Source organism: Perca flavescens, chromosome 23 (assembly GCF_004354835.1).
Source record: "Perca flavescens isolate YP-PL-M2 chromosome 23, PFLA_1.0, whole genome shotgun sequence".
Classification (NCBI taxonomy): domain Eukaryota; kingdom Metazoa; phylum Chordata; class Actinopteri; order Perciformes; family Percidae; genus Perca; species Perca flavescens.
This window is the reverse complement of record NC_041353.1, coordinates 13,093,270-13,118,708: the sequence shown is the minus strand read 5'-3', so window position 1 is coordinate 13,118,708 and position 25,439 is coordinate 13,093,270. Positions and strand designations below refer to the sequence as shown.

Here is a 25,439-nt window from a genome sequence, read left to right as displayed (position 1 = left end):
CTGCTGGAAAAAAAATTGTGTGAAAAGGTTGGGTCATGGTCAAGGTTTAGGGTCAGTGGAGCCGGGTAGGTCTATTAAACCAGATTTTCTAGTTGAATGAATGCATTACACTGAGCTGCTGCCATATGAAAGATGCAAACATAAAGGAAGTGTGTGTGTCGGGCCCTTTTTACAGTCACTTTCCTGTGTCGTTATCAGCTACATTAACCCTTATAACACACATGTACAGTATGCACAACATCTTTCCTCATCTTCATTAGTTCCTATTTAGCACAAAATAATTGTTTAAAGATTACAATTGTCTACAATATTGATATGAGTCCAGGCAATTGGAAACGATGCCTTTTGGATGAGTTGTTAGGCATTTAAGACGATCGTAATGATATGATGTGTGTGTGTGTGTGTGTGTGTGTAAAGAATTGGAACAGGATGAGGCCTGGGCTATGGAATAATGCCATTATTGTGGGCGGATAGGAAAATGTACCACTAGTGCAAGATAAGAAGCACAGTTTAGAGGGAGATAGAGAGAGAACGAGGAAGGTCAGAAAAAGTAAGAAAATGAAACGAAAGGAAAGATGTTCTAAGCTTTGTCTTTATTATGTGTACTCCGGTCATCTACAAAAAGACAAAAAAAATCAGTCATGGCCTCTGTCCCATATCTAAGGTGTGTGTGAGTGTGGGGTCATCAGACGATTAAGGGGATGAGAAAGAATATTTTTATGACGGTACTTAATTAGTTTGCTTTTTTTGTCTTCTTGTGAATTGCTGAATATGTTCTTCTCTTCCAGCCGATAAAAATCCTTCAAAAAAAGAAACAACATGAGAAAGAAAAATCACCATTTGGTTAAACTGCTCCCAAGTCAAAAAGGTTGGGAGCTCTCACCTGTGAAACATTTGACTGAGATTAAATGACAGAATCCTTTCACAATAAAGTAAAGATAAATCCATATTTTATTCTATTCTCTCATTTTTAATCCACAACAAAGTCGCGGTTAGTTGCGGTCATCACCGCTTCCAAACATTATCAGTATAAAACAGACAACAAAATACTGGAATTACAACACAAGCTCATATCTGATGAAGTTTAATTCCAAAATAAGAGCCATTTTTCAAATCCTCATGATTTTTTTTAAGCTTTTAGCTATTTCAAACTGGTAACATTTGAGGAACCTGAACCTCAAGTAATATTTTGGAATTAAACCCCTCATTTGCTTTTTTAATACACAGCTTAGGTGCCAAAAATGAAACCTTTTTTTTTTTTTTTTTTGGCTTCTTTGGATGGTGTTAAATTAGATTTGAGTGTGCCGTGTAAATCCCCCTCTTTAGGTTTGTCTCCACCAGGTATTTCTTTTAAAGGAGCAGCGCTAAACAGTTGCATGTGGCCAGTCATGGCTTCAGCACTCACTATCAGTATAAGACTAAAAAACAACAACAACAACAAAAAAATAAACTGTTAGAGGAGGTTTTGATTGAAGTTGAAACAATTTGAACCTCTAGTGCTGCTAGCGTTTTAATCATGCTAAGACTGTCGGCGCTGTGGGAAACATGCATCAGAGTGTCATTTCCACTGTAAACAACAAGAACAAGAAACTGAGTCGGTGGAAATGTTCCCGGTGGACACAGAGCCTCGTGTCGGTGCAATATATGTTCCCAGTAACAGGTAACAGTCTCCTGCTTACGGAACCAATCTGTGGTTACTCGCAAATCACAAAAAAAGAAAAGACGTTTTGACACATTATGTAACATATCAACCAATACATGACAATATTTTCATTTAAACAAGATTAGTGTTTTATATATATATATATATTACCAAAAGCAAAAAAATATATAGATGTTATTTAATATTCCCTACCTCCCAAGAAAAAAAAGAAAAAGAAAAAAAGATTCTTCAATTAGGGAAAGTGAGTTCAGATTTATCCGTGTTAACTCTAAAGGGATTGTCACAAAATGGTGAGTGAGGGATTGTCTGAACACAACCTAATCTCAGCATGGACACCATAACTGAATATGTTTTTCTTAGGTTAAAAAGAAACACAAAAAATATCGACACTATTGTGTTTTAATAAAGGGAGCATTGCGAGATTTTTGTGGTTTGTGCCTTTCACCAATTACGGGGCAAAAAAAAAAAAAAAAAAGTCATGTTTGCCTGACGAAAGCTGTGTTTCTGTTCAATAAAGTTCTCTCTTTACAATATACACAACTATCCAGAGATTACTGCTGAAAGAAACTGAAGTTGGGATGTTTCATCAGAGAGAAAAAAAACACAAAATGGGAGAAAAATAGAAACTAAATGTTGAAAAGATAGCAGCAAATGATGTAAGGAATCAAAGGCAGCTGAAATAAACACTTTTGTATCTGAACCAATCAAATAACAATGTAGTAACAGCATGTAAGTCTGGCATCAGAAACAACCTGGCAAGCTCGACTCACTTTTACCTTTTTCATACAGTTTAAAAATAATTTCCACCCATAAAATACATCAAGTTACGATTACGACTGCTGATTGCCTGGAAGGACACAAGATGGCCGCTGTGAAGTGTCGCAGAAGGCTGTTTCGGAGTATTTAGGAAAATACGTGTTTACTGTCTCAAAAACATCAACTATTTCCAATTAACTTGCATGCCAACAAAGCACTATGAACTGAAACATGAACAATATTTCCCTCAGCTGACACTGTTTGTTCAAAATGATAGTGACTAAAGACACGATGGAAGAATATTTTCCAGTAATGTCGTGATTTTTTTTTTTAGATCCCCTTTTCCGAAAATGAGATAAGTGAAAAGCCGGTGGAAGAGAAAGTCTTCATCCTGTGATTTGTTTTGAGTATCAGGGGATTATGGGGGCTTGCTGGAGACTTCTGACGGTCCTGTGCATGTTTGCTTGCTTTCTGACTTCGCAGGCTAATTCATGTCTGTACGTAAGCTTATTTATGTTTCTGTGTCAGCAGCTGTCCTCCAGAGCGTTGACCACTTGTTCCAAAATGTCGGGGCATCGGTCTGCGATCTGCTGCAAGACCTGATTGGCGTACTCCTGGAGCTCCGCCCCCTCCCTCTCACACAGCGCTAACTCTGCCTCCAACTGAAAGAGAGAGAAAAGACAGACAGAGAGAGAGAGAGAGAGAGAACGAGAGAGAGGAGACAATTTAGACATTTTGTAAAAAAAAATATCTTGCGATAAAGCCAACATGGTAACATTGAATTTAAAAGCAGTTTGTCATTTTGGGAAATACGCTTTATTTGCTTTCTTGCCAATAGTTAACGAGGAGATCGATGGCACTCTCATGTCTGTATGGTTAGTATAAAGCTGGAGCCAGAAGCTGGTTAGCTTAGCTTAGCATAAAGACTGGAAAGAGAGAAGAAAAAAAAGCTACCCTGACTCTGTCCAAAGGTAAAAAAATCCACCTACCATGTTAAAAACTTCACATGCTATATCTTGTTTGTTTAACTTGACAAATACTGTAGTGTAAATACAAGACATTTTACGGGCACACAACTTACACTTAGACTATTTTCTCATCTATCTCCAGGGAAGAATGCAAATAAGCGTATTTCCTAAAATGTAGATCTATTCCTTTAAATTCCATGTTTCTATGTTGTTCCTTTCAGATGATAAAGAGCAGCAAGATGGACATAAAGGGAAGATAAAAGACTTCATTTTGATACCAGTCAAGCACACAAGCACAGGCAAAAAGACAAACTCATGTTTAAGGTGACACGCACGCACGCACGCACACACACACACACACACACACACACACACACACACACACACACACACACACACACACACACACACACACACACGACTGTAATCTGAAAACACCACAATGTAGTTCTTTCTGCCCATATAGAACGGAACATTTCTGTGAGAGAGCGCTGATGTTTTCTTTGGCTGCAGCCGAGCTGAGACGCCAAACCTAACTGACTTAATGACCAATACATCTGTATCAATAAGAGCACAGCTCAAACAGTCATGTAACACAAGCCCACATTTATGTGTGTGTGTGTGTGTGTGTGTGTGTGTGTGAGAGGCCTGGGTCAGATATTGGCAAAATCTTGCCTCGTTAATTCCTAACCTCTTCCCTCTGCTCTCATCTCTGAGCCAGCAAATCTCATTGGCATTTTATATTACTGTGGCTTTATTCATGTGTAAAACTGCTGTAAGTAATAATACTGTTAATGATTAATGAAAATGTGCCCAATAAATCACATATAAATATAGTCCATTATCCATATATTAAGATGTTTCATTATTTGGAGTATTTAACAATTTCTTTTACAATGTTGTGAATATACACTAAGTTTAGGTCAGTTTTCACACATTGCTTTGGCAATACTGTGTGTATTGTTTGTATGAAATTTCAATTTGGATTTAGTACTTCTGGTTCGAGATTTTTAACAGAAAGCATGTACTAAAAACTGTGTGTGGAAGTTTCCCAGGTGGGCAACCTTGGCCCATACTAGTGAATAAAAGTCAGGATAATAAAAATCTGCTCCATCAACTATGATCTTTCTTTCTTTTTTTTTTTTTTAAATCTGCCTCTTATAAATAAATATGTGCAATCCTAAATTGAGGGACATCATGTCAATATTCTCATATGCCAATTGATCAATATGACTATGTCATGACAAAAAGTAATCAATACATACACAATAATACGTAAGACTAAGAGCTTATTTTACATGCAATAAAACAGCTTTATTTACTGAATATTTATAAATATATGAATATTGATGAACATCTAAGTTCTTGTTTGGAATCTCCTTGTAGTCTGTAATGTGCTCACATCTGTGTTACTCATTGTACGCTGACATGGAGCCTAAAAAACAGTCATATAGAGTATGTACACTACAACAAGACCTAAGAAGTATTTGTAGATACTATTTTTGAAAGACAGAAGAAAAAAGTGAGAAACGGAGGAGAAGATTTAGGGAGAAATGGAGAGTGAGTGAGTGAAACTACACACATATATTGGTATATTTCCACTTGTGTGTTTGCAGATAATGTAACTTAACAACTCTGCAATTTAGTTGTAATCCCCCAGAAAAACATGGCCGTAAAGATAAGGTTGTAAGACGATTGAGAAGAGATCTTCTGCTCTCTGACTCTCGCAGCCTTGACCTACACCGGAGAGAGACGCTTGAAAAAAGGTGTTTAAAAAGGCTCACAGCAGCGCAAATACTGCTAAAACAGGATCATATACACTGAAGGTATAAACATATGAGAGATACTGTCATGATAATAAATTACTGTCTCCATAACTCATAACTCTAAACCACTTATTTGGTAATGAAATCAAAGGTGAGTATAGCTGAAATCTCATGGTGCAGTCTGGGGCTGGACTGCGAAGTTCTTTTTTATAATAACGTGGTTAAACTGAGAACATGTTTAAAACCTGGCTGACTGCTTGCACTAATGGGCTTTATTGCAAATATGTGTCAAACAGGATTGCTACATCCTTAAATCACTACAATTAACCTGGTTGGGAAATTCTTTTCTCATAACTGATATGAATGATAGCCAAAACTAGAAAATTTGATCCAGTTTTCCTCAGAAAGTAATCATAATTTAATTCCTCCGTAGAGAGAGAAGTAAGCAATAAACTTCCTCTCTTGCTACATTCACTCCTGAGATCATTTATGGCCTGAATAAATTAAATAAAAACAACGTTGCATGATACAGTTTCCAGTTAAGAGGTATAATTTTGTATGTTGCTGCTCCGATGGATCATGTCTCATGTAATCACAGTGTGTGTGGTCAGAGAGAAATGTAGATGAAATAATGTAAGTGGGCAGCGAGTTAATGTTGCCAGATCAATGACTTCTGTAAGAGTGTGTTTTAGATTGTTAGTGTTTGTGTCAGGATATGTATGTGTGTATTAAGGAGATGCATGAGTGTAGGTGTTAGTGTAAGTGTGTGTGTGTTGTGCAGTGGTTTGACATGATAGGTGTGTGCACGGCATGATGTTGCAAGCTCAAGTTCTGATTTAGTGAGTGACAGAGAGAATTGTGGGAAGCGGAGAGATAGACAGAGGGAAGAGATAAGACGTGTGTGTGTTTGTGTGTGTGTGTGTGTGTGTGTGTGTGAGAGAGAGAGAGGGTTGGTTGAAGATGATTTTTACTGCAGCCACTTAAGCTCTATTATCGTGATGGATCATTATCTGCCTTATCAGAGGCCTGTAGACAGACACACACACACACACACACACACACACACACACACACACACACACACACACACACACACACACACACACACACACACACACACACACCTCTTATAAAAACATGTACATGCACACACAAGTTGAGAATGAGGGTAAGATGTGTGTGTGTGTGTGTGTGTGTGTGTGTGTGTGTGTGTGTGTGTGTGTGTGTGTGTACACACTGACCCCACGACACACACACTGCAGAGCTTGAACCTCTTTGCAAGGAATGCTAATGTTTTCTAAAGGAACCATAACTCAGCAGAGAGAGATAGAGACAGAGAGATTAACAGGCAGAGAAATAGAGAGAGGAAGAGAGAGAGAGAGAGAGAGACGGACACAGAGCGAGAGAGAGAGGGAGAGAGAGAGAGAGAGAGACGGAGACAGAGTGAGAGAGACAGAGAGAGAGAAAGAGAAATGGGCAGAAGTGGAAGACGAGAGCACAAACATATGAACTGACTGGAGTGCATTAGCCCATTCTTGAGCAAGTCAACTGCCTGGTGTAGACACCCATCTTACAAAGTTACTTGACTACAGTTTTTCCATTTACAGATGATTCTGAGGCCAGAGGTCTCTTTTTTATATCAGAAAACCGTCTTGTCATGAACAGCACAGCACTTCATGGCTGTGCATTTTAAACAGTTAACTGCGCCTTGATTTGACTGATTTAGGGGAAATGATGTTCTATAAATCATGTGGTCCAGTCCCATATTTCCAAAAATCAGGGCTGCTTACAGTAAGGCCCACTGACCCACTTTTAGAAAAAACTGTACCAAGGGCTGCACAAATAATGTAGTCACTCCTATAATGTACTCTTGAGAATGTTACAGATTCTGTTTTACTTCAAAGCAAGAAAAGTTATTTTAAGAAGAAAATAAAAACTTTTCCGTTTTGGGTGTAATTATAGTCAACATGTGAAAATGTATACATTTAATTTTATGCTTTGAATATGAACTGTGAAGTATAGAAGCAAAATAACTTATCCTATCCATAAGGCCCATTTTCCACCATTAAAACAAAACATAACATGTCGTTGGCTACAAGTTTAATCTAATATTAACCAAGTTTGGCACATAATATATTTGGATGACAATGACAACAAATTTTTTATTAACTTTTAAATATTTCAAATATTTTCCAATAATTGCATTACTGCCTAAACATAAGCATGTAACAAGTACAGCGACAGAGCAGCACTGTCTGGTGGGAAATGTGGAGGGTAATAAAATAGAAACTGAGGTGAAAGGGTGGACTGTTTCTGAAAAAAGAAAAACCTTTATGACAGACTCTTTTTTAAACAAAACCAGCAGGAAGACATAGGGGAAGGAGAGGATGAGGATCTGGACACAGACAAAGTTTGGAGGGCAAAGTTTGACCTAATATTCCTCAGCAATAGAACCAAGATGCATGAGTAAAGATATGATCAGGAGGTTTGAAAAGGCCCCAGACTCCTCAACAGCAGCCCAGAGCAGTGCTATAGAAACACTATTATGAGTAAGAGCCAAGGGATAACGTATAGTAGGCCTATATTGGCTATTACTGTATAATCCCTGTCTCTCTTCCTGTCTCTATTTAAACCATTAGGTTCTTACAGGCTTACACTGTGTAGACTGCTTTATAAGTTGGCCGCCTGTACTGCGCCAAGCCCAAAAGCGTCTGAGCCATGCGACCGAACGCGTGTGAATGAGTGTGTGTGTGTATGTGTGTGCTCTGTCGTAGTCCAGTCCAGTTGTAGTCCAGGCAGTTCCACTTAAAACGCAGGCTAACGAGCTGCAGTGGGAATAGAGCTTGAGGACTTGTACCTTAAACTGCTCCTGGAGGACTAACAAATACTGCACTCCTTTAGCTTTAACAACTGAAAAAAAAATACAAGGGAAGTGTGTGTTGTGGGCAATTCTACATCAGCTGGTAATTTTATTTTAACAGGTTATTCAATCAGCCAAATTGACTGTAGGAACATATTCATATTTATACGTTTGGCCTCTGGGAGCAGTTCGTTAGGAGGGGACAGAGTATTAAACACTCAAATCTGGGAGCTCTCCACCATCCTGTGCCTTGCTCATGAACACTTTAAGTAAATGTTGAGGAAGGGGAGATGTTCAACTCCCCACCCTGCATTTCTGGGTCTGTCTGGGAACCTAAATCTATTAGTTCAATGCAAGTAGAGCTACAGAATAGATGTGGGCTTGTGAATATAAGTGTGGTAACTACAGTGGAACACCTTCATAGAGAACAGGGGATTATAGAGCATATAAAAAAAGACTTAAACTGTAAACTGGCCCTCTAGGAGTAACTACACAAGGCTGGACTTACAGCACTAATGGCTGCAGAAATAAACAGCAGAAACAGACTCCAGCATTGACTGTGAATAGGTGGAACCTCCCAGTAGGCCAATCTAAAAAGAAACTGATTCAATGTTAAGGTGTATAAGAAATAAAAAATAAAAAACAAACTACAGGCGCAGGGAAGCGCAGGTGCTTCTAAAAACAGCTGATCCAAAAACAGATAGATATCAAGAGTAGTTTATCTCGATCTAAACCAAGATGCAAAGTCTGTGGCCAATGATCAAATTTGGAAACCTAACTGAGGGAAAGACAGGTATATGAAGTACACTTACAGGCAGCTCAGACAAAATGTTCAAACCAGACAGATTTTCCCTTTAAACGTTATTTTATTTTATTTTATGTTTTCTTTCAATTCCATTCCATAATATTCCTCTTTCTAAACCACAGATTTCATGTGCAATTCTGAATAAAAAAATAAACAAACTGGCTACATAACAAGTGTATGCATGGCATCTGTACATTTGAAAGTTTCTCAATTGAAGTGTGTTTGATGTTCTAAAAGTCAAAATGATTGTATGGCTGTCCAGTCGAAGGAACTTGAGGAAATGTCTGGAGCAATGACGGAGGAGAAATATGTGAAGCTGGACTTCAACAATGGCTGGCTTTGCAAACTAAGATTTAACGGCTTCAGATAGAGACAGGAAAAGTGTGAGAGTGTTAATTTAAGTCTATGGCCTTCAGCTGTCACCATCAGCAGCTTGTTTTTCCATTAAAGACAAAAGAGGATGGAGAGACCGAAAGGTAGAGGATGGAAGAGAAATACAGTGATGTGTGACAGAGAGTCAGACAGAAAAGGGGGAAGCAGATTTATCAAGAGTGAGTGACAATAGCAAAGGGGTTGATGGAGTAGGAGAAATGGAGTAAAATGGAAAGATGTAAAAGAATAGAAAAAAGGAAGGAGAGAGAAAGAGGAAAGAAATTAAAGAGGGGGGCAAAGAGTGATAACCGGAGACAGAGGGAAATATCAAGGAAGAAAGACAGAAAAAAGACAATGCATGTAAAAAGAGGTCGACTGGTAAAGGCATTAAGCCTGGATTCAATAAATCTGCATAAAAACCCAGCAGTTAGTCCGTAATGACCAGCAAAGGCCTGTGTGTGTGTGGCTGTAAAATGGGCACTGAGGGTCGCCCATGTGTGTGGCTGCGTCTGACTGTCTCTCCTTTTGTCTGTGTTTCTGAGTGTGTGTTCACTGTGTCTGTGTGTCTAATGGTCGTCGAGGACCTCAGCGTTGTATTTAGAGAGAAAACAATCATCTTTGGAGCAGGAAGCAGAGCTGCCTAATGAAAGCCAAGAGAGACCCCAGACCACAACGCAGCACAAATGGATGGGTCTGACTCTCTCAGCTCTAGACAACCCCCTCAAACCTCTTTACTCCACCTCCTTCACCCTCTGTCTTCACTCCACTCCACTTTTACAATTTCATTTGCACACAGACAAAAACACTTTTGCTTTTCAATGTGGTGGCTGCTCGAACCCAATTGCAGACACTGGTACTCGCCTAGCGTGCTGTGAATGGCTGAGGCCCATCCTACATCCAGGACATGGTCAAACCATACACCCCCAGCCTGTCCACTATGCTCTACTACTGCCAAATGGCTCGCTACTCCCTCAATACGAAGGGGGCCCGCTACCGCTCTACAAAGTCATGACTGTTTGCTGTCCTGTCTCCACAATGGTGGAACGAGCTCCCATCAGGAAAGCAGGAACTTTACACAGCTTCCGTCGCAGACTGAAAACTCATCTGTTCAGACTCCACCTTGGCCCATAAAAATCAGCATTTGTTGAAGTTGGTTTACTTGCATGATTCTTGCACTTTTTGGGGATGTACCACATGGTTGAATGCACTAAATTTGCTTTGGATAAAAGCGTCAGCTGCATAAATGTAATTTAATTTCTTTTTGGGTTTTCCAAGTCAAATGTCTTCGTAAGTTAATTGCAAGTCAAAACTGACAATTAAATGACAGTATTTGAACATTATCCTTGCAAAACTATTAACTGTATTAGTATAAGTCATTTCAATGCAGAGGCAGAAGTTGTAACCATCACAGACAGACAAGCAAACAGGCAGACCTACTGTTGTCAAAGATGGGCAGTATAATGGCAACTCCAGGATTGTTATCATTTGGAAACTTTCTGTTATGCATACCTACACACGCAGACTATCAAAATGACAATAATAACTTTTTTTTATTATCACTGGGGACGTTTAAGTTCCACATGTACAGACACACACATTATGCCAGTACAATTGTAATACATTATCAGCTGTGATTCCAGCTCCACCCCGTCCTGTTTTTGTATCGCCTGTCAATCAAAATTCACCCAATCAGTGACCTTGAAGCTGTGAGGGCTCGACACACACACACACACACACACACACACACACACACACACACACACACACACACACACACACACACACACACACACACAGTTCCTTTGTGGTCTGCCAGTCTGTAGAGGGTATCACTTAGCCAAAGGGCATCAGGCTACAGAGCTGAAACAACAATGATTGTATGTATTTGAAACCTAAAAGGTTGTATTTTATATGCAAAGACAAGCTTTCTTTATATAACACTTCAGAAGTGTCTGTAGTTTAATAATAATGTAAATAACCAGAATGACCCAACTTTGACCACATACTGTATAGGACAATTGTCCAGTCAATCTTACTGCTAGCATCTACACATAATGTAATGGCCTCACAGTCTGCTCTGGGTTTCTCTTCCACAAAAATATTCAATGACTGCTTCTAGGTCAGTTTTTATAGCGTTCTGACATCAGCAAGGATTCACAGAGTTTAAAGTAATGGCTGTAGCAGCATATGGGTGTTGTTTTCCTGCAATGGAAGTTTGTTGTAAAGTCATTTGATTCACTTCAGTTGACTGTTAAGCTGCCAGGCCCTGTAAGATACCTTGTTGTATAACCTTATAAATGTATGTATAGGAAGCCAAAGAGATGGAGATTTGGAGATTAAACTGCAACAACAATGACATTTGAAGTAATTGTGTGGCATTACTTCATTGTAGAGTTGTAAATATGTGGACTCAATTTTCACTGAGGTTACTGCAGCTTGAGCTGGCTCAGAAACGCTCGCAGCCACTCACTGGGAGCCGGTTTTGCTTTTGGCAGATAGAGGGTCATGGGCTGACAATTCATACTGGATTCATATGAGCAGTGATATTATCTCTGACTCAGCCAACAACACTTAATACATTTTTTACAATATCATACGTATCTAAATGCACACACACACACACACACACACACACACACACACACACACACACACACACAGCTATTTCTTATACCTCCACATTCCAGGTCAGGAAGGGAGACATAGGAGAGAGAGAGAGAGAGAGAGAGAGAGAGAGAGAGAGAGAGAGAGAGAGAGAGAGAGAGAGTGTGGAATATGATGCCAGTTCTCTTCAGTGCTCATTAGAGATGTAATTGAGCCATAAAGGTTATTATTATTATGACTATGGCACTTTTAGTAAAACCTCACTTTTGGAATCAGTGTTACTTTTGTAGTTCAGCTGAGGTTAAAGAGACATGGAAACAAATACACAGGAACTGACGACTGAAAAAAATATAGTCCAAGCAACAGTACAGAAGAAACACGAGAGACGAGTCAGACACTCAAATGTCAAATTTAAATGACAATGACCTAATGCTTTTGGCAGCTCAGAAAAGCCAAACTGCAGTAAAAAGAGACACAATGGCCCTCATTTATGAAACGTGCCTACGACCTAAAACAGACGTCGGACGGGCGTACGCCGATTCCTACGCAAAGCAAGGCATTTATTCATTTAAACGTGAGCGTAGGCTGCGATAAAATCTCATGTCCGGTCTGGACTCGTGTACGCAAGTTTTTGAGTCAGTGTGGACTTGCATGTCAGCATATAATCAGTTTAACAGGAGAAGATGAAGTCATCAGTTGATCACTTATCAGAAAGGGCAGATCTGGCTCTGTTAGAAGACCTCTATGTGCCGCTACAACAGTGCACACGTACGCGCACAGGCCATGGTGGAGCGCTCCATTGGATGGATTAAGGGCAGATGGCTCTGTCTTGCATCAGCTGGGGGGACCATACTGGACACAGCAGAAAAAGCCTGCAACACTGTTTTAGCCTGTGGGGCTCTGCACAACATCGCGCAGGAAAACAGGGAGCCATAAATGTAGTGATGAGCCAGCTGACCTGATGCTCAGAGAGAAGTGTCCAGCACAGCCCCAACTGGTGACTATACGAAGGAGACAGGATATTATTCCTCGCTTTTAAAAGGTACAGTGTTATGTTTGGCAATGATAATCAATACAGGAAACGTGACGATGCACAACATTTTTATTTATTCTTTTATTCGTTTTCATTTCTCTTTTAAAGTGTCGTTAATGGTCACAAGTGAACGATTTATTTCTGACATTGACTGACATATTTCGGCTTCTTTTTCCAGCCCCTCTGCTGTCAGAAGACAGGGTCGGGGTGGTGGTCCAGCACGGGGGGTGGAGGACACGTGCTCTTCCTCACAGCTATTGCCTGGCTCTGACTCATGAAAAAAACACGAGTAAAATAAAAGACACTGCATAAACTCCGCTACTGTGTGTTTATTTAAACATAGGTACACCTACATGTAGGCCGAAGAGATTGTAATATAAGCCTGTATATTACTATTAGGACTATAGCATACGTCAGGGATGTATAAATTAAAGGTCCCATGATATGGTGTTCTTTGGATGCTTTTATATAGGCCTTAGTGGTCCCCTAATACTGTATCTGAAGTCTTTCCCGAAATTCAGCTTTGGTGCAGAACTACAGCCACTAGAGCCAGTCCCACAATGAGCTTTCCTTAGTATGTGCCATTTCTGTGTCTGAAGCTATTGAGGAGGAGAGGGGGGGAGGGGCAAGGTGGAGGGGGGGGGGCCTTGACCAACTGCCACTTTTCTCGTTTGAAAGCCAGGATGTCTCTCTCTCATGGGTGGGCCAAATTCTCTGGGCGGGCAAAGCAGAGAAAGGGGAGTTAACCTTGCTTGTTATGACCTCATAACAAGCAGATTCCAAAACGGCTCATCTGAGCTTTCATTTTCTCAAAGGCAGAGCAGGATACCCAGGACTTGGTTTACACATATCGCCATTTCTAGCCACTGGGGGACCATAGACAGGCTGGGGGAACTCATATTAATGTTAAAAAACCATGGGACCTTTAAATAAACTTCCGCTGGAGTCCGATTCACCAAGGCAACACTGTTGACCGCATTAATGATCTCTTTCCATTCTGTATTCTTTCTGCAGCCTTTAATACCAGTTTTCAGGCTGCCAAATAGTACACGTTAGTGCAAATGAACCTGAGACATCAGGGTTTCAATCTCCACCTCTGTCTCACCATGTCGTAAATTGTAGGGGCGAGGCCTCCAAACCGAGAATATATTGGGGCGTGATATTTAAATTACAATAGTTTCCAGCCACTGCATTTATCAATGTACGACCATTCTTACGCTCTGATTGGTGTGATACAAACGTATCATGAATCACACGTGGAGCCTGTTGTAAGATGATTTCTGTGCTCATATCTGCGCTGGTTTCTACGTTAGGTTGATAAATGAGGGCCAATGAATCTTCACTAGTAAGTCAATCAATCAGCTGCATTTCACCAGGTTCACTATTTTGCTTCCCCTCCCAGCAGTTGGTTTCAGTTAAACATTCAGCTAGCTAGACTATCTGTCCAAGCTGAGTTTTCTTTCGCACAAATATTTTACAGCGGCTCCTTGCAGAGCTTAGCGCCGCCCATGATTTTGTGATTGGTTTAAAGAAATGCCAATAAACCAGAGCATGTTTTTCTCCCATCCCCGAATGCTGTGTGGACTAGCCGACCCTCCTATGCTCTGCAACTTGTCGATGGTCTGGCAAAGCGAGACTACAGTTTTACTGACATTGTATCCGCCATTTTATCAGATGTATCACTGAGCAAATATTGACAGGTGTCTTTTATCTGCTCTTTTTATTACAGCTGTTTTGTGATTGTTTATAAGAGTCTACAGCTATGCTTGGAGCTCTGCAAGACTGTACTAAAGCCCAGTGGGGCTTTTAGCTAAATTCTGATTTAAGCATGCTAACAAGCTCACAATGACAACGCTAACATGCTGATGTTTAGTAGGTTTGATGCTTAAAATATTCACCATTGAAGTTTAGCGTGTTAGCATACTAACATTTGCTAATTAGCACTAAACACTAAAGTCCAACTAACGCTGATGAGTTACAATTCATATATGTGGGGTACAGGAATGTGAGTACCAAATTTCATGGCAATGCATCCAATAGTTGACAATAGGCATTTCACTCAAAATCACAAATGTCAACGAAATGGTAGCGCTAGAGGAAAAATCTGAGAATCACTGATGTCATTAGGATTGATCCTCTGACGACCAGAGGCCAAAATCAAATGTCTGAATCAAAGTCATGGCAATCTAGCTAAAAGATGTTGAAATATTTCAGTCTGAACCAAAGTGGTGGATCGATTGCCATCCCTACAGCCACGCTGCTAAAGATATCACCTCGGGGAAAAGGTTTGCTGTTGTAGCTTGTTGCTTTACTACAAGTCTCTTATTTTCGTTTTTTGCTTTAATAGCTACTTATGGAAATGATTACTAAAAATAATGAAACCACACTGGAATTACTTAACTGGAAGATGACATGCAATAAATGTCCAAGGCTGCATCTAAACCCAGATCATCACATTCAAATGGAACAAACATTAGCACAAATTAAGGAGGGCTGTAACAATATCTTTCATTGTTGTATTGTTCAATAAAAGGCTCTTGATTTACTTCACATGACGAACTAAAACATGCATTTTGTTCAAAATCTGCTGACCAATGTGGTGCTGTGGTTGTTCTGCTGAGATGATATCTTCTATTTTTGCCACAACAACTGGGTGTTTGTTTGTATTGTGCATTGTATTGTATTTTGAAGCAAAGCTTTTGTTCTGTTACATCTGCTGTTGAGAAACAAGCTGAAACATGTCGAAAAAAACGCTAGCTTTTCTGTTAAAGCTCAGAAATTAAACTTTAAACTAAACTCCTAACTTTTGCTGTTTTTAAAGTATAGTGGTTATATCGATAACTTATATAACCTAATAAATCTTTTATTTGTTTTTTTTTTATTTTAATACTCAAGGTTTTTCTGTGCTGTTAAACCTATCTACAGTAATATAATCAGTTTATCTTATCAGCACAGAAAGCAGGGATTTCATTCTGTGTGAATTTAGTGCTGAGGCTCCTTTAGGGTTTCTTGCTCTTGATGCAGCCAGTTATCTGTACTGGGAGGTGCCCTGTTGATAAGCCCTAACGACTAACTTTTTCTCAACCACCACCCTTTCCTCTAACATGTGAGCCAGGCTTGTTTGTTGGCTCTCGCTCCAGTTTAACAGAACAGAGTTACATCAGACACCGTGTAAGTAAAATGTTTGAGCTTGTCACATGTTACAGGAGCAGACTGTCAGGTACACAAGCCTCCAGTGGTCATTCATGATTGTAGTCATGTTAATGCCCTTGTGGGCACGGAATATGCCGGTTTCCATGCGTCTGCCCACGTGTGTTTTACAAGCTATTTTAGTATGCTTTAGAAGCTTGTAAAACACACACTCACCACAAGACAGAGAAGAGAGGCTGGCACACTGGAACATGGCAGTCTGGAGGGGACTGTGTGTGCATTAAAAGGGTCAGCCAGGGTGATGGTGACACATGATGAAGGAAAACGAGAAATGCGGGCCTGAATGAAAGACAGGCAGTGTGTGTCTGCGATTGTGTGTAGGCAGGGTCGGGGTCGAAAGCAGACACATGGCGCCGAGTGGCACTGCCTGGGTACAGGTGGGTTTGGACAGAGAGAAGCAAAAAGATTCAAACTGTGATGTTGTTAAGGGAAAGGGAGAGAAAAAAGAACCACTCACATTTAAAACAAATTCACTAGCTCTCACACCTACACTGACATGCAGCAAGTGAGATAGTGAGAATGGTGATGGAGGCACTTTAGAGGAAAAATAAGGGAAAGAGGAATGGTCTTCCTTAGGGCAAAGAAAAAATAAAGGCCTGAAGAAAGAAGGAAGTTGAGAGAGTGATGGCAGAAGACAACGTGATGAAGAGGATACAAGAATGTAATGAAAGAAAAGTTTTTACCCAAAAGCTAAAACCTTAGAATAGAAGAAGTGCCCTAGTTGCTCTGCAAGCATTGTAATTAACTCCTTTTTTCCCACCAAACTTTGACCAAACAATTCAACGAGCACTCTCTAAAATAACTCTTTTTGGTTTTAGCTCTAATTTTGTATTTTAGGATAATCTCACACATGCTAGAAAACCTGTATTTATGCCATTCTTCAGGCAATGACTGACATTCCTTAACAAGTAGTTGGCTAAACTTAATCAGCCCTTAAACATAGATCATCACGAATCAGAGTATGAGTCATTTTGCAGCAGACAGATATGTTGCAACTTCATAACTTGAAATCTTTTCTGTGAGTGACTATTTTCCTTAAGAGCCTGAATCAAATCTGCAGAAGGCACCTAAACAATTGAAAACACTGTAGCATGTCTTGATAATGTTTATCAGTAATGTAACGTATAGATACGTGATTTGTGGTAAATTGGTTAGAAAGCTCTTTTAAGATCTTTTTTTTTTTCCTCATTTGTAAATTTGGTGGGAGAAAGCACAATTTGGTCTAAATGTTTTCAATATTTTTTAAATGTTTTTTTTTTTTATAAATATAAGGTAGGAATGAAACACTGCAGGGTAGTTAGCTGGTCGTCTAAAAGCATTCAATCTGCTGTTTCACAGCAACCCACATGATTAGTTTTAATTCAGAGTAAGTTTTTATTAAAATAATGTGGACCCGCAGCCTCTGGACCACATATTACTGTCTGCATTTGGGCTGATGATGAAAAATACGTAGAGTAATTGTCTGTCTGTGAAAGTCACCCACAGCATTCCTCTGTGCCTTTAATGTACATGGTGATTAAATGGCAACTTAATTCAGTATATTCAAAGTTTATTTAAAGTGACACCATGCTATGCTGTGCCATATCTGAAGCACTCATGCTAAACAGAGACATTTCCCAGCATTAAGACATACAATAGAGCTTTCATGAGGACTGTAGGAAACTAGTCCTGCTGTAGCCCAACCACACACTCTGTCACACTGCTCTTTGAGTATGTGTGTGCTCGTGTGTGTGTCTAGAGTTACCATTTTTCAATGTATACCACATGTAGCGACCATGTATCGCCTGATATGTTTTCAATATGGAGGAAAAAGACAAGAGCAAAAGAGAGAGAGAGAGACATGGGGAAGCCATAGACAGCCACAACATTTTAAAATGTAATCATATGCTGTTTGTATTCAATATCTGAAAACACAACTGGTTACCATGACAACGGAGCTACATCGAGGCAAGCAGGCAAGCCAACCTTTCCTCAACTTTCCCTAAGCCTCACCTTTTCTTTCTTTACCCTCATTCCCATTGTCTTTGCACTCCTCCCACTCTCAGATGACAACTCTTTCGACAGTTAAATAATAAATATACTCTTCTCTCCACTCTTTGCTCCACATATAAACCACCAAACCTTCTCTTGCTGCCAAAAACTCGAAGCAGAGTTTACTCCCTGTAAAATAAAATGTCTGAAACAGTATTTGTTCCGAAGCCAGGAGCTTGTCGTCAGGTGACCCGCTGGAGTAAATCTTTTCAATAATGTCAAAGGCAGCGCCAAAAACCTGCCAGGCCGACCAGTGTGTGCCCACTCCTACACGCACATCCACACAGTTACAGAGACGCACACACACACACAGCGAGAACAATAACACACACACACACACACACACACACACACACACACACACACACACACACACACACACACACACACACACACAGTGGCTGATTTTAGGAAATGATAGATTGGATGTGACAAAATGTCCACACTTTATTCCATATTTACTCTCACACACAGGACTGACAAATGTCTTCATTTTGCATGATTTCCCCCCTCTCATCTTTCAGAACTACACACACACACACACACACACACACACACACACACACACACACACACACACACACACACACACACACACACACACACACACACACACACACTCTCACCTGTTCCTGCGTCATGCTGTGCAGCTGCGTATGCCAGGAGGCGGAGTCAGAGCGGTGATAGGCGGGGGGTGGGGCGAAGTCCTGCAGTATAATTGGGTCTCGCTCCTGACACAGTGAGGTCAGGTGACTGATGTACAGCTTCAGTTTACTGCGATTCTGATTGAGATCCAGGAGAGGAGAGAGAATCTGAAGGAGGAAGGGAATGATAGGGGACAAAAATGAGAGTGATACATTTATATAATAAATATAACGACAGAAATGGTCAATACCACCCATGATAACTGCTTAAAATTTTTTACCAGAAAACAAACACAGAAAGTCTTACCAGAGAGAGACAGAGAGAGAAAGCATTGACTGAGGACAGTGAATGCTGTTAGATATGGCTATTATTTTATCCTTAGATAATCATTAATTATAATATATCTGTTCACTCTATTTAATTAAAAGCCTCCTGTACACAGAGAATAAAAGAACACTCAGGTGCATATATAGACAATTAACTAATGAACCCTAATGCAAAACACTTGCTTCTTTGTATTTGGTTGAAATCACTTGTTTACTCATTTACTGCTCCCTCAATAGTTTACTCAATAGAAAGCAGTAAATTGAGATTTTACACACTTATGAATCATTATTTTGTGTCATCACAGACAGGTATAGGGTTACTTTTTTGGTTCTATAAATTTAAACTGCAGTCTATGTCTTTCAAGCAAGTGTCTTAGCCATGTCTGCAGTTCACAGTGTAGCTCATGGTATGGACTGCGTGCAACGCCAAACAAGTTAAATGGAGACTAAAAATGAGAGCTAACATTTAGGCTGAGGTGAGATGAAAACAGACATGGAATGGAGAGATGTCAGAGGACGGCCTGTTGTTAAAAAGTCACAAAAGGTCAGAAAGAAACCTAAATACCATGAGATAGTAGTGCTGATTACTCTAGAATCCCTTGTTGAAGGCAGTTAGTCAGTAATCTGATTTCATCACAAGCATATTTCTTCTATATTTTATTTAAAATGACCTGTTGACTTATGTGAAAGCTGCTGCTTCAAATACACTTTTAAGACGCACAGTGTATATATTTAGCTGTGTTAACTACATTTTTATGTATTTTCTGACCTGGCCATTTATACAACAGTGACCAAAACATGCAGTCAACTAACTGCAATGTATCATTTATTTCACAATTTCTATTTCTTTGCATATAGAGAATTGATCCAGACTGCAATCCAGAGTTAACAGCTTTGATAAAACTGAGAGATTCAAATCTCATTCCCACTTTTAACATTTGACATTTCACAGCGGCTATGACTAGTGTGTGTGTCTGTGTGTGTGGGAATAAGGGTCAGACGAGCTAAACACACATTTTGGGGGTACAAGACCCCCCCGAAAGACACAGATAAGACACACAGACACACACACTATTCTCCTTTGGGTATCGAAGGATTTAAGTGCAGAGGAAGCATGTTAAGAGGGCTGTGCTCCATGCTCATCATCACTCAGCACGCACGCACAAACACACACGTGTGCGCGCACACACACACACACACACACACACACACACACACACACACACACACACACACACACACACACACACACACACACACACACACACACGATCAAGAGTTTCAACCATGGATGTATATATATATATATATATATATATATATATATATATATATATATATATATATATATATATATATATATATATATACCCAACATTCATTATTCAATATCTTCATGTGTTTGAGCATCCTGGCAAACAAATGAAAGAACTAGATGTCGGTGGTTTTGTGGGGGGGAAAAATCTCTCCTCCAGCAGCATTGCTGCAACAATGAAAGCTGACAGTAAATCAAAGTAACTGTCACTTCTGATTCTGAGTCCTTATTTACTACAAAAACAACACACACACACACACACACACACACACACACACACACACACACACACACACACACACACACACAAACACACATATACTAGGAGTATTTTGGTATATATTGGTCAAGAGTAGCCACCTTCCTGGTTTTTCACACGAACAAACACACACACACACACACACACACACACACACACACACACACACACACACACACACACACACACACACACACACACACACACACACACACAGGGCCGTTATCAATGTTGTAAATAACTCTAGTTACAGTATTTTCCAGTGAGAACCTGCCAGTAGGTTACAGTCCATTACGAAATGCATTACTGAACATTTCCCTCTGGAGGAGAGGGAAGGAAAGAGAAGCAAAGATAAAATGACAGAGTTTGAAGGCTGCAGGGATCCTACTACACATTCTGTATTTCAAAATACCTCTGTTGCTGTATGTTATGATGTATGCTGACAGCGGCAACGCAACAAGGACAGTTGTCGCTCCAAGACTGTTACTGTAATATACCTCTGTTATTAAAACTTGGCTTTAATGCTTTAAAAACATCCTCAACGTATGTGCAACAGCTGTTCTCTCACACTTTCTAATCCAGACAATTCTGTCAGAAATCTTTAAGACCTGCAGCAAAGCTCTGTTGATCAAATGCAAGACAAATGAGAAACAGATGAATGGAAGGAATGATGGCGATATAAGGAAGACATTTAGAGAGAAATAACACCAGTGTTTTCTTTTCCTTTTTCAAGAAATATGTAATGACTAACAGAAACAAATATCTAAAAATAAGCCTGAATTTATTCCAGTAATAATAATGTGAAATATGAACAAAGCCCTGACTTCTGAAAGTCTTTGCAGGACTTCAAGTCTTTGAATTTACAGATTTTATTAAGGTGTACAGTATGTATGTGCCTACATGTTTTTATTGTATTACACAACCCGCAATGGTCAACATATGCAGTGTGTGTGTGTGCGTTTAATGAGTCCACAGTGTTTTGTACTATGAAACAATCCCAGAGGAGACATCATTTTATACGGCACTGTGTGTGTGAATGTTTGTGCCTTTTTATTAGCCTCCCATGCCTGCCGACCAGACTCTTACTGTGCTATGAAACAACTCCAAAGAGAGCCATCAGCTCGCCTCACACTGACCACATTTAAAAAAAAAACTTATTTGGCCACATTATACCATGACATCAGGATTTTTGTTTCTCCACAGATCTCTCGGGCACACACACACACACACACACACACGCTTTATTGTTTATATCAACGGCAGCGTCCTTTCACCTCCTGTTTCTGAGACTAAGACCATACCAGTGCTAGTCCTACACTGCTTGACACATTTATGATAAAATGTGGAACATGCAAACCATAGGCACTTCTCAAATTGATCTGAAAGATCCACGTTGCCATAAAAATACCTACAGAAAACAAATAAAGATTTCTCTTTATTCACCTCTTTTTTTCCATATATACACAATATATATATATAGGTGTGTATAAGTGTACCATGAGAAATGTTTTCTAGGAGAAAACAAAAACAAACACTAAGGAGCGGACATCAACTTAAAGGTGCTCTAAGTGATGTGACACGTTTTTTTAGGCTACAGCATTTTTTATCACATACATATAGCTGCTGGTCCCCTGAACACACTGTAAAATAACGCGGTCTCTGTAGACAGCCTGGGCTCCACAAACGGCAACAAAAACAAAGTGTGCCAACCTGCCCCATGAACCATAACAAACAGTGTTCCAGCCAATAACTGACAAGAAGGAGCTGGTTGAGTCATGAATACGCATTGTGGAAGTAGCCTACGTGCTAACGCTGCTGCAGTGATGGCTCAACTAGCTCCTTCTTGTCAGTTATTGGCTGGAACACCGTTTGTTATGGTTCATGGGGCAGGTTGGCACAGTTTGTTTTTGTTGCCATTTGTGAAGCCTGGGCTGTCTACAGAGACCGCGTTTTTTTACAGTGTGTTCAGGGGACAGGCAGCTAGCAGATAGTGAGGAGATGTTTGCTGTATGTGGCAAAACAAATTTAGCCTAAAAAACACATCACATCACTTAGAGCACCTTTAACCAGTATATCAAGTATTTCTTCTTTTTTTTTTTCTTCTTATGATTGTATTCTGCCAAGTAAGTTATGAATAACTAACTTCACTAATAATTAAACTAACATCAGCAGTAATGTCAAAATTCTATATTTTTGTTACCTCCAGTGAAGGTGGACTTTCATACAGATCAACTTTGTGAGATCTTGTTTGATATAACAAGTCAGAGCTTTGTTATTAATGAAGTCATTTAACATAAAATATTGAAATACCTTACAAACCAAAACACTGAACCCCTTTATAGAAAAAAACATTAACATCTCCTCCCTGTCTTTTTTCATTGATGCATCTAATACCACTGAAGACCATTAAAAATGTAAAATTCCATAACATGCTTGGTGTGTGTTAAGAGTGCTCTCCTGTGTTTCAGTTGTTTCTGAAGCATTTCATTCTCCAACTGTAGCAAAGAATTCCCTTATTGAAAGAGACACAATCACTCACTGTTCTGACGTAATGCGCTATGGCGTATTACCCACCTTACACACCAAGGAGAAGTGTGTCTGTATTGTACATGTGTGTGTGTGGGGGAAACTACTCATGAAGACAGAAAGGAAAATAGACTGGCTGGCCTGCCTCTCTCAGCAGGGAGGTGCTACCGCTAATTAATAACTAGGGTCAAACTTAGATCCGCTGGTGAACCTTTGGGCTTTTAGCATCCCAATGGGAAATCCCATTGGAGGAACTGAGCTGCCCTAAAAGCAGCATGTGGTGTTGCCTCCACTGTCCTGTCAGTAGATCACACCAAATACTTCCCTTTTAATAATGTGAGACCAAAGACTCTATTCTACATTAGATGTGTAAGTACGATTTATAGCAGTGCAACGGACCCTACAAAAAACACAGATGTCCATTTAGCACACGTTAGTCTGTCTGTGTTGATCTATCACAAGCCCAACACATCCAAGGGAAAGTGATCTGATCACTGGACACCTCTCTGTTAAGTCTGTAACACTCCCCAGTACATGGCACACTATTACACACTCATCTCAGCTGTCCACAGTCTAAAAGACTGACACCCAACGTGGGGCTCAAACCCACAACCCTGAGATTAAGAGTCTCATGCTCTACCGACTGAGCTAGCCGGGTTGCGTGTCACAGAGAACTGGTTTAAGTTTCTTGGCCTGTGAACTCTCATGGGTTGAGAATGCTCAGAAGTCCAATTCCAAAAGTTTATAGAAAAAGAAGACTATAGCAGGTCAGGCGTCCTCTTCAAATTAAATATTGTATGTGCTAAGTCTATCAACTTCTCAAACTGTATTTGTTGATGCTGGCTGGGTAACAGCAACAACGACAAATGTTATGGGTTTTTGTGACCGTGGACACTGTGCACTGACTTTAGCCTGTCTGTGTCCATCCATCATAGAAAGTGATTTAATGAGTGGACAGAGTGTGCAGACCAAAACACTATTGTTTGTCAAAACATGTGTTATAAAAGGGTTGTACTCGAAATTCAGGACGCCATTACTCCACTATATCTTTACATAGCAAAAAGTTGTTTACTGCTACATTAATGTTCTGAATATCGAGTACAGCCCCTTTAAGATTTATTTGAAGCAGTGTGTTTTTTTGTTCTTGCTTGAGTTAAAGGTTGTCATGCATATGTGATTAATGACCTTTGGGCCCAAAAATTACTAGAAAACCCCATTGTGTAATTAAAAACCAGTACATGGGCAGGGTCAAGGGAAATTTTTTTAGTTTTCATCAATCCTAAGAAAAACTAAACTTTTTACTGCACATTTTGGAAAAGCAGCAACTTTCTTAAATCATCCACTACATTTTACACTAGGAGAAGGTTCTTCTGAGGGATTATCATGTCATGAGGGAAGATGAAGCATAAAGACTGATGCATCAAGCATCCATTGAGAAAAAGAAACTGATCGACAACAGGATCAGTAACAAAGAGGTAAATGTAGAAGAGGATATAATCTGGGTTTCGAGAAATAAAGGCAAAATATGTGAAAAAACAGCACATGTCCAGATAAATCATGAAAGGGATTAATGAAGGTGGAAGAAGTGATGGTACATGGATAAAAAATACACACACACAAACTAGAGAGAAGAAAAGGAAGACTGTGGAAGAAATGATCATCAGAAAAGAAGATGAAATGAAATCAAAGGATGAGATGAGATATTGAACAGATGACGCACATAATTCAAGGGTTGATTCAAAAGTATTCCTGTTTAGGTAATGAATGGACCTCATTTCAGTGTTTAAATAGGCGAACACAAAAAAAGGTGAGAAAATCAATTGCGGTCACTCACCAGGAGAATGAGAACTGACCAACGGACCAAAATTACTAAGAGAGGAAAATCTCAGGGAAAAGAAGAGTATCAAGAGTGAATGTGGATGAAAGAATGAAATAAATGAGCACGATGACAAAAATGATATGGTAGAAGAGGTGAAATGACAGAATCACAACACCAGAACCAGATCACAAACTCACGGATGAATCAAAAGAAAAGGACGGAAGACCAACGCTGAGCACATTCAAACGTGATCGGATCAAGAAGACGCTCACCCTTCTGTACAAAATTGCGGACCGAGAGAGAGAGAAAGAAGGCATGTGGTTTGCTAGGCCCAAATGCCCTCCTCATCGTCCTATTGGTTAGTTTGATCCAACCGCAGCGTGAGTTTGGAGAAAGCAGGAAGTTAGTTTGGCGAAGGAAATTGTGGAAAAACATAGTAAGTGCGGAAACAAAAAAAATCTTGTTAGCTAGTAATAGGTAA

The 25,439-nt window shown here is 39.8% G+C and overlaps 1 protein-coding gene and 1 non-coding gene across 4 annotated transcripts in view; both read right to left on the bottom strand.

Annotated features, from left to right (window-relative positions):
• Positions 1-933: 933 nt before the first annotated feature.
• The window catches only part of LOC114550210 (ELKS/Rab6-interacting/CAST family member 1), a 121,388-nt gene continuing 96,882 nt past the window's right edge, over positions 934-25,439 (bottom strand). For all 3 annotated transcript variants that reach the window (XM_028570825.1, XM_028570828.1, XM_028570826.1), the window contains 2 exons: positions 18,695-18,880; positions 934-3,081 (listed from right to left, as the gene is read on the bottom strand). In XM_028570825.1, the coding sequence (XP_028426626.1) occupies positions 2,944-3,081; positions 18,695-18,880 (324 nt within the window). In that variant the 3' untranslated portion in view covers positions 934-2,943. The remainder of the gene's footprint in view (positions 3,082-18,694; positions 18,881-25,439) is intronic.
• Positions 23,725-23,797, bottom strand: trnak-cuu (transfer RNA lysine (anticodon CUU)). The gene has a single exon. It is a non-coding gene; the product is annotated as a tRNA-Lys (tRNA).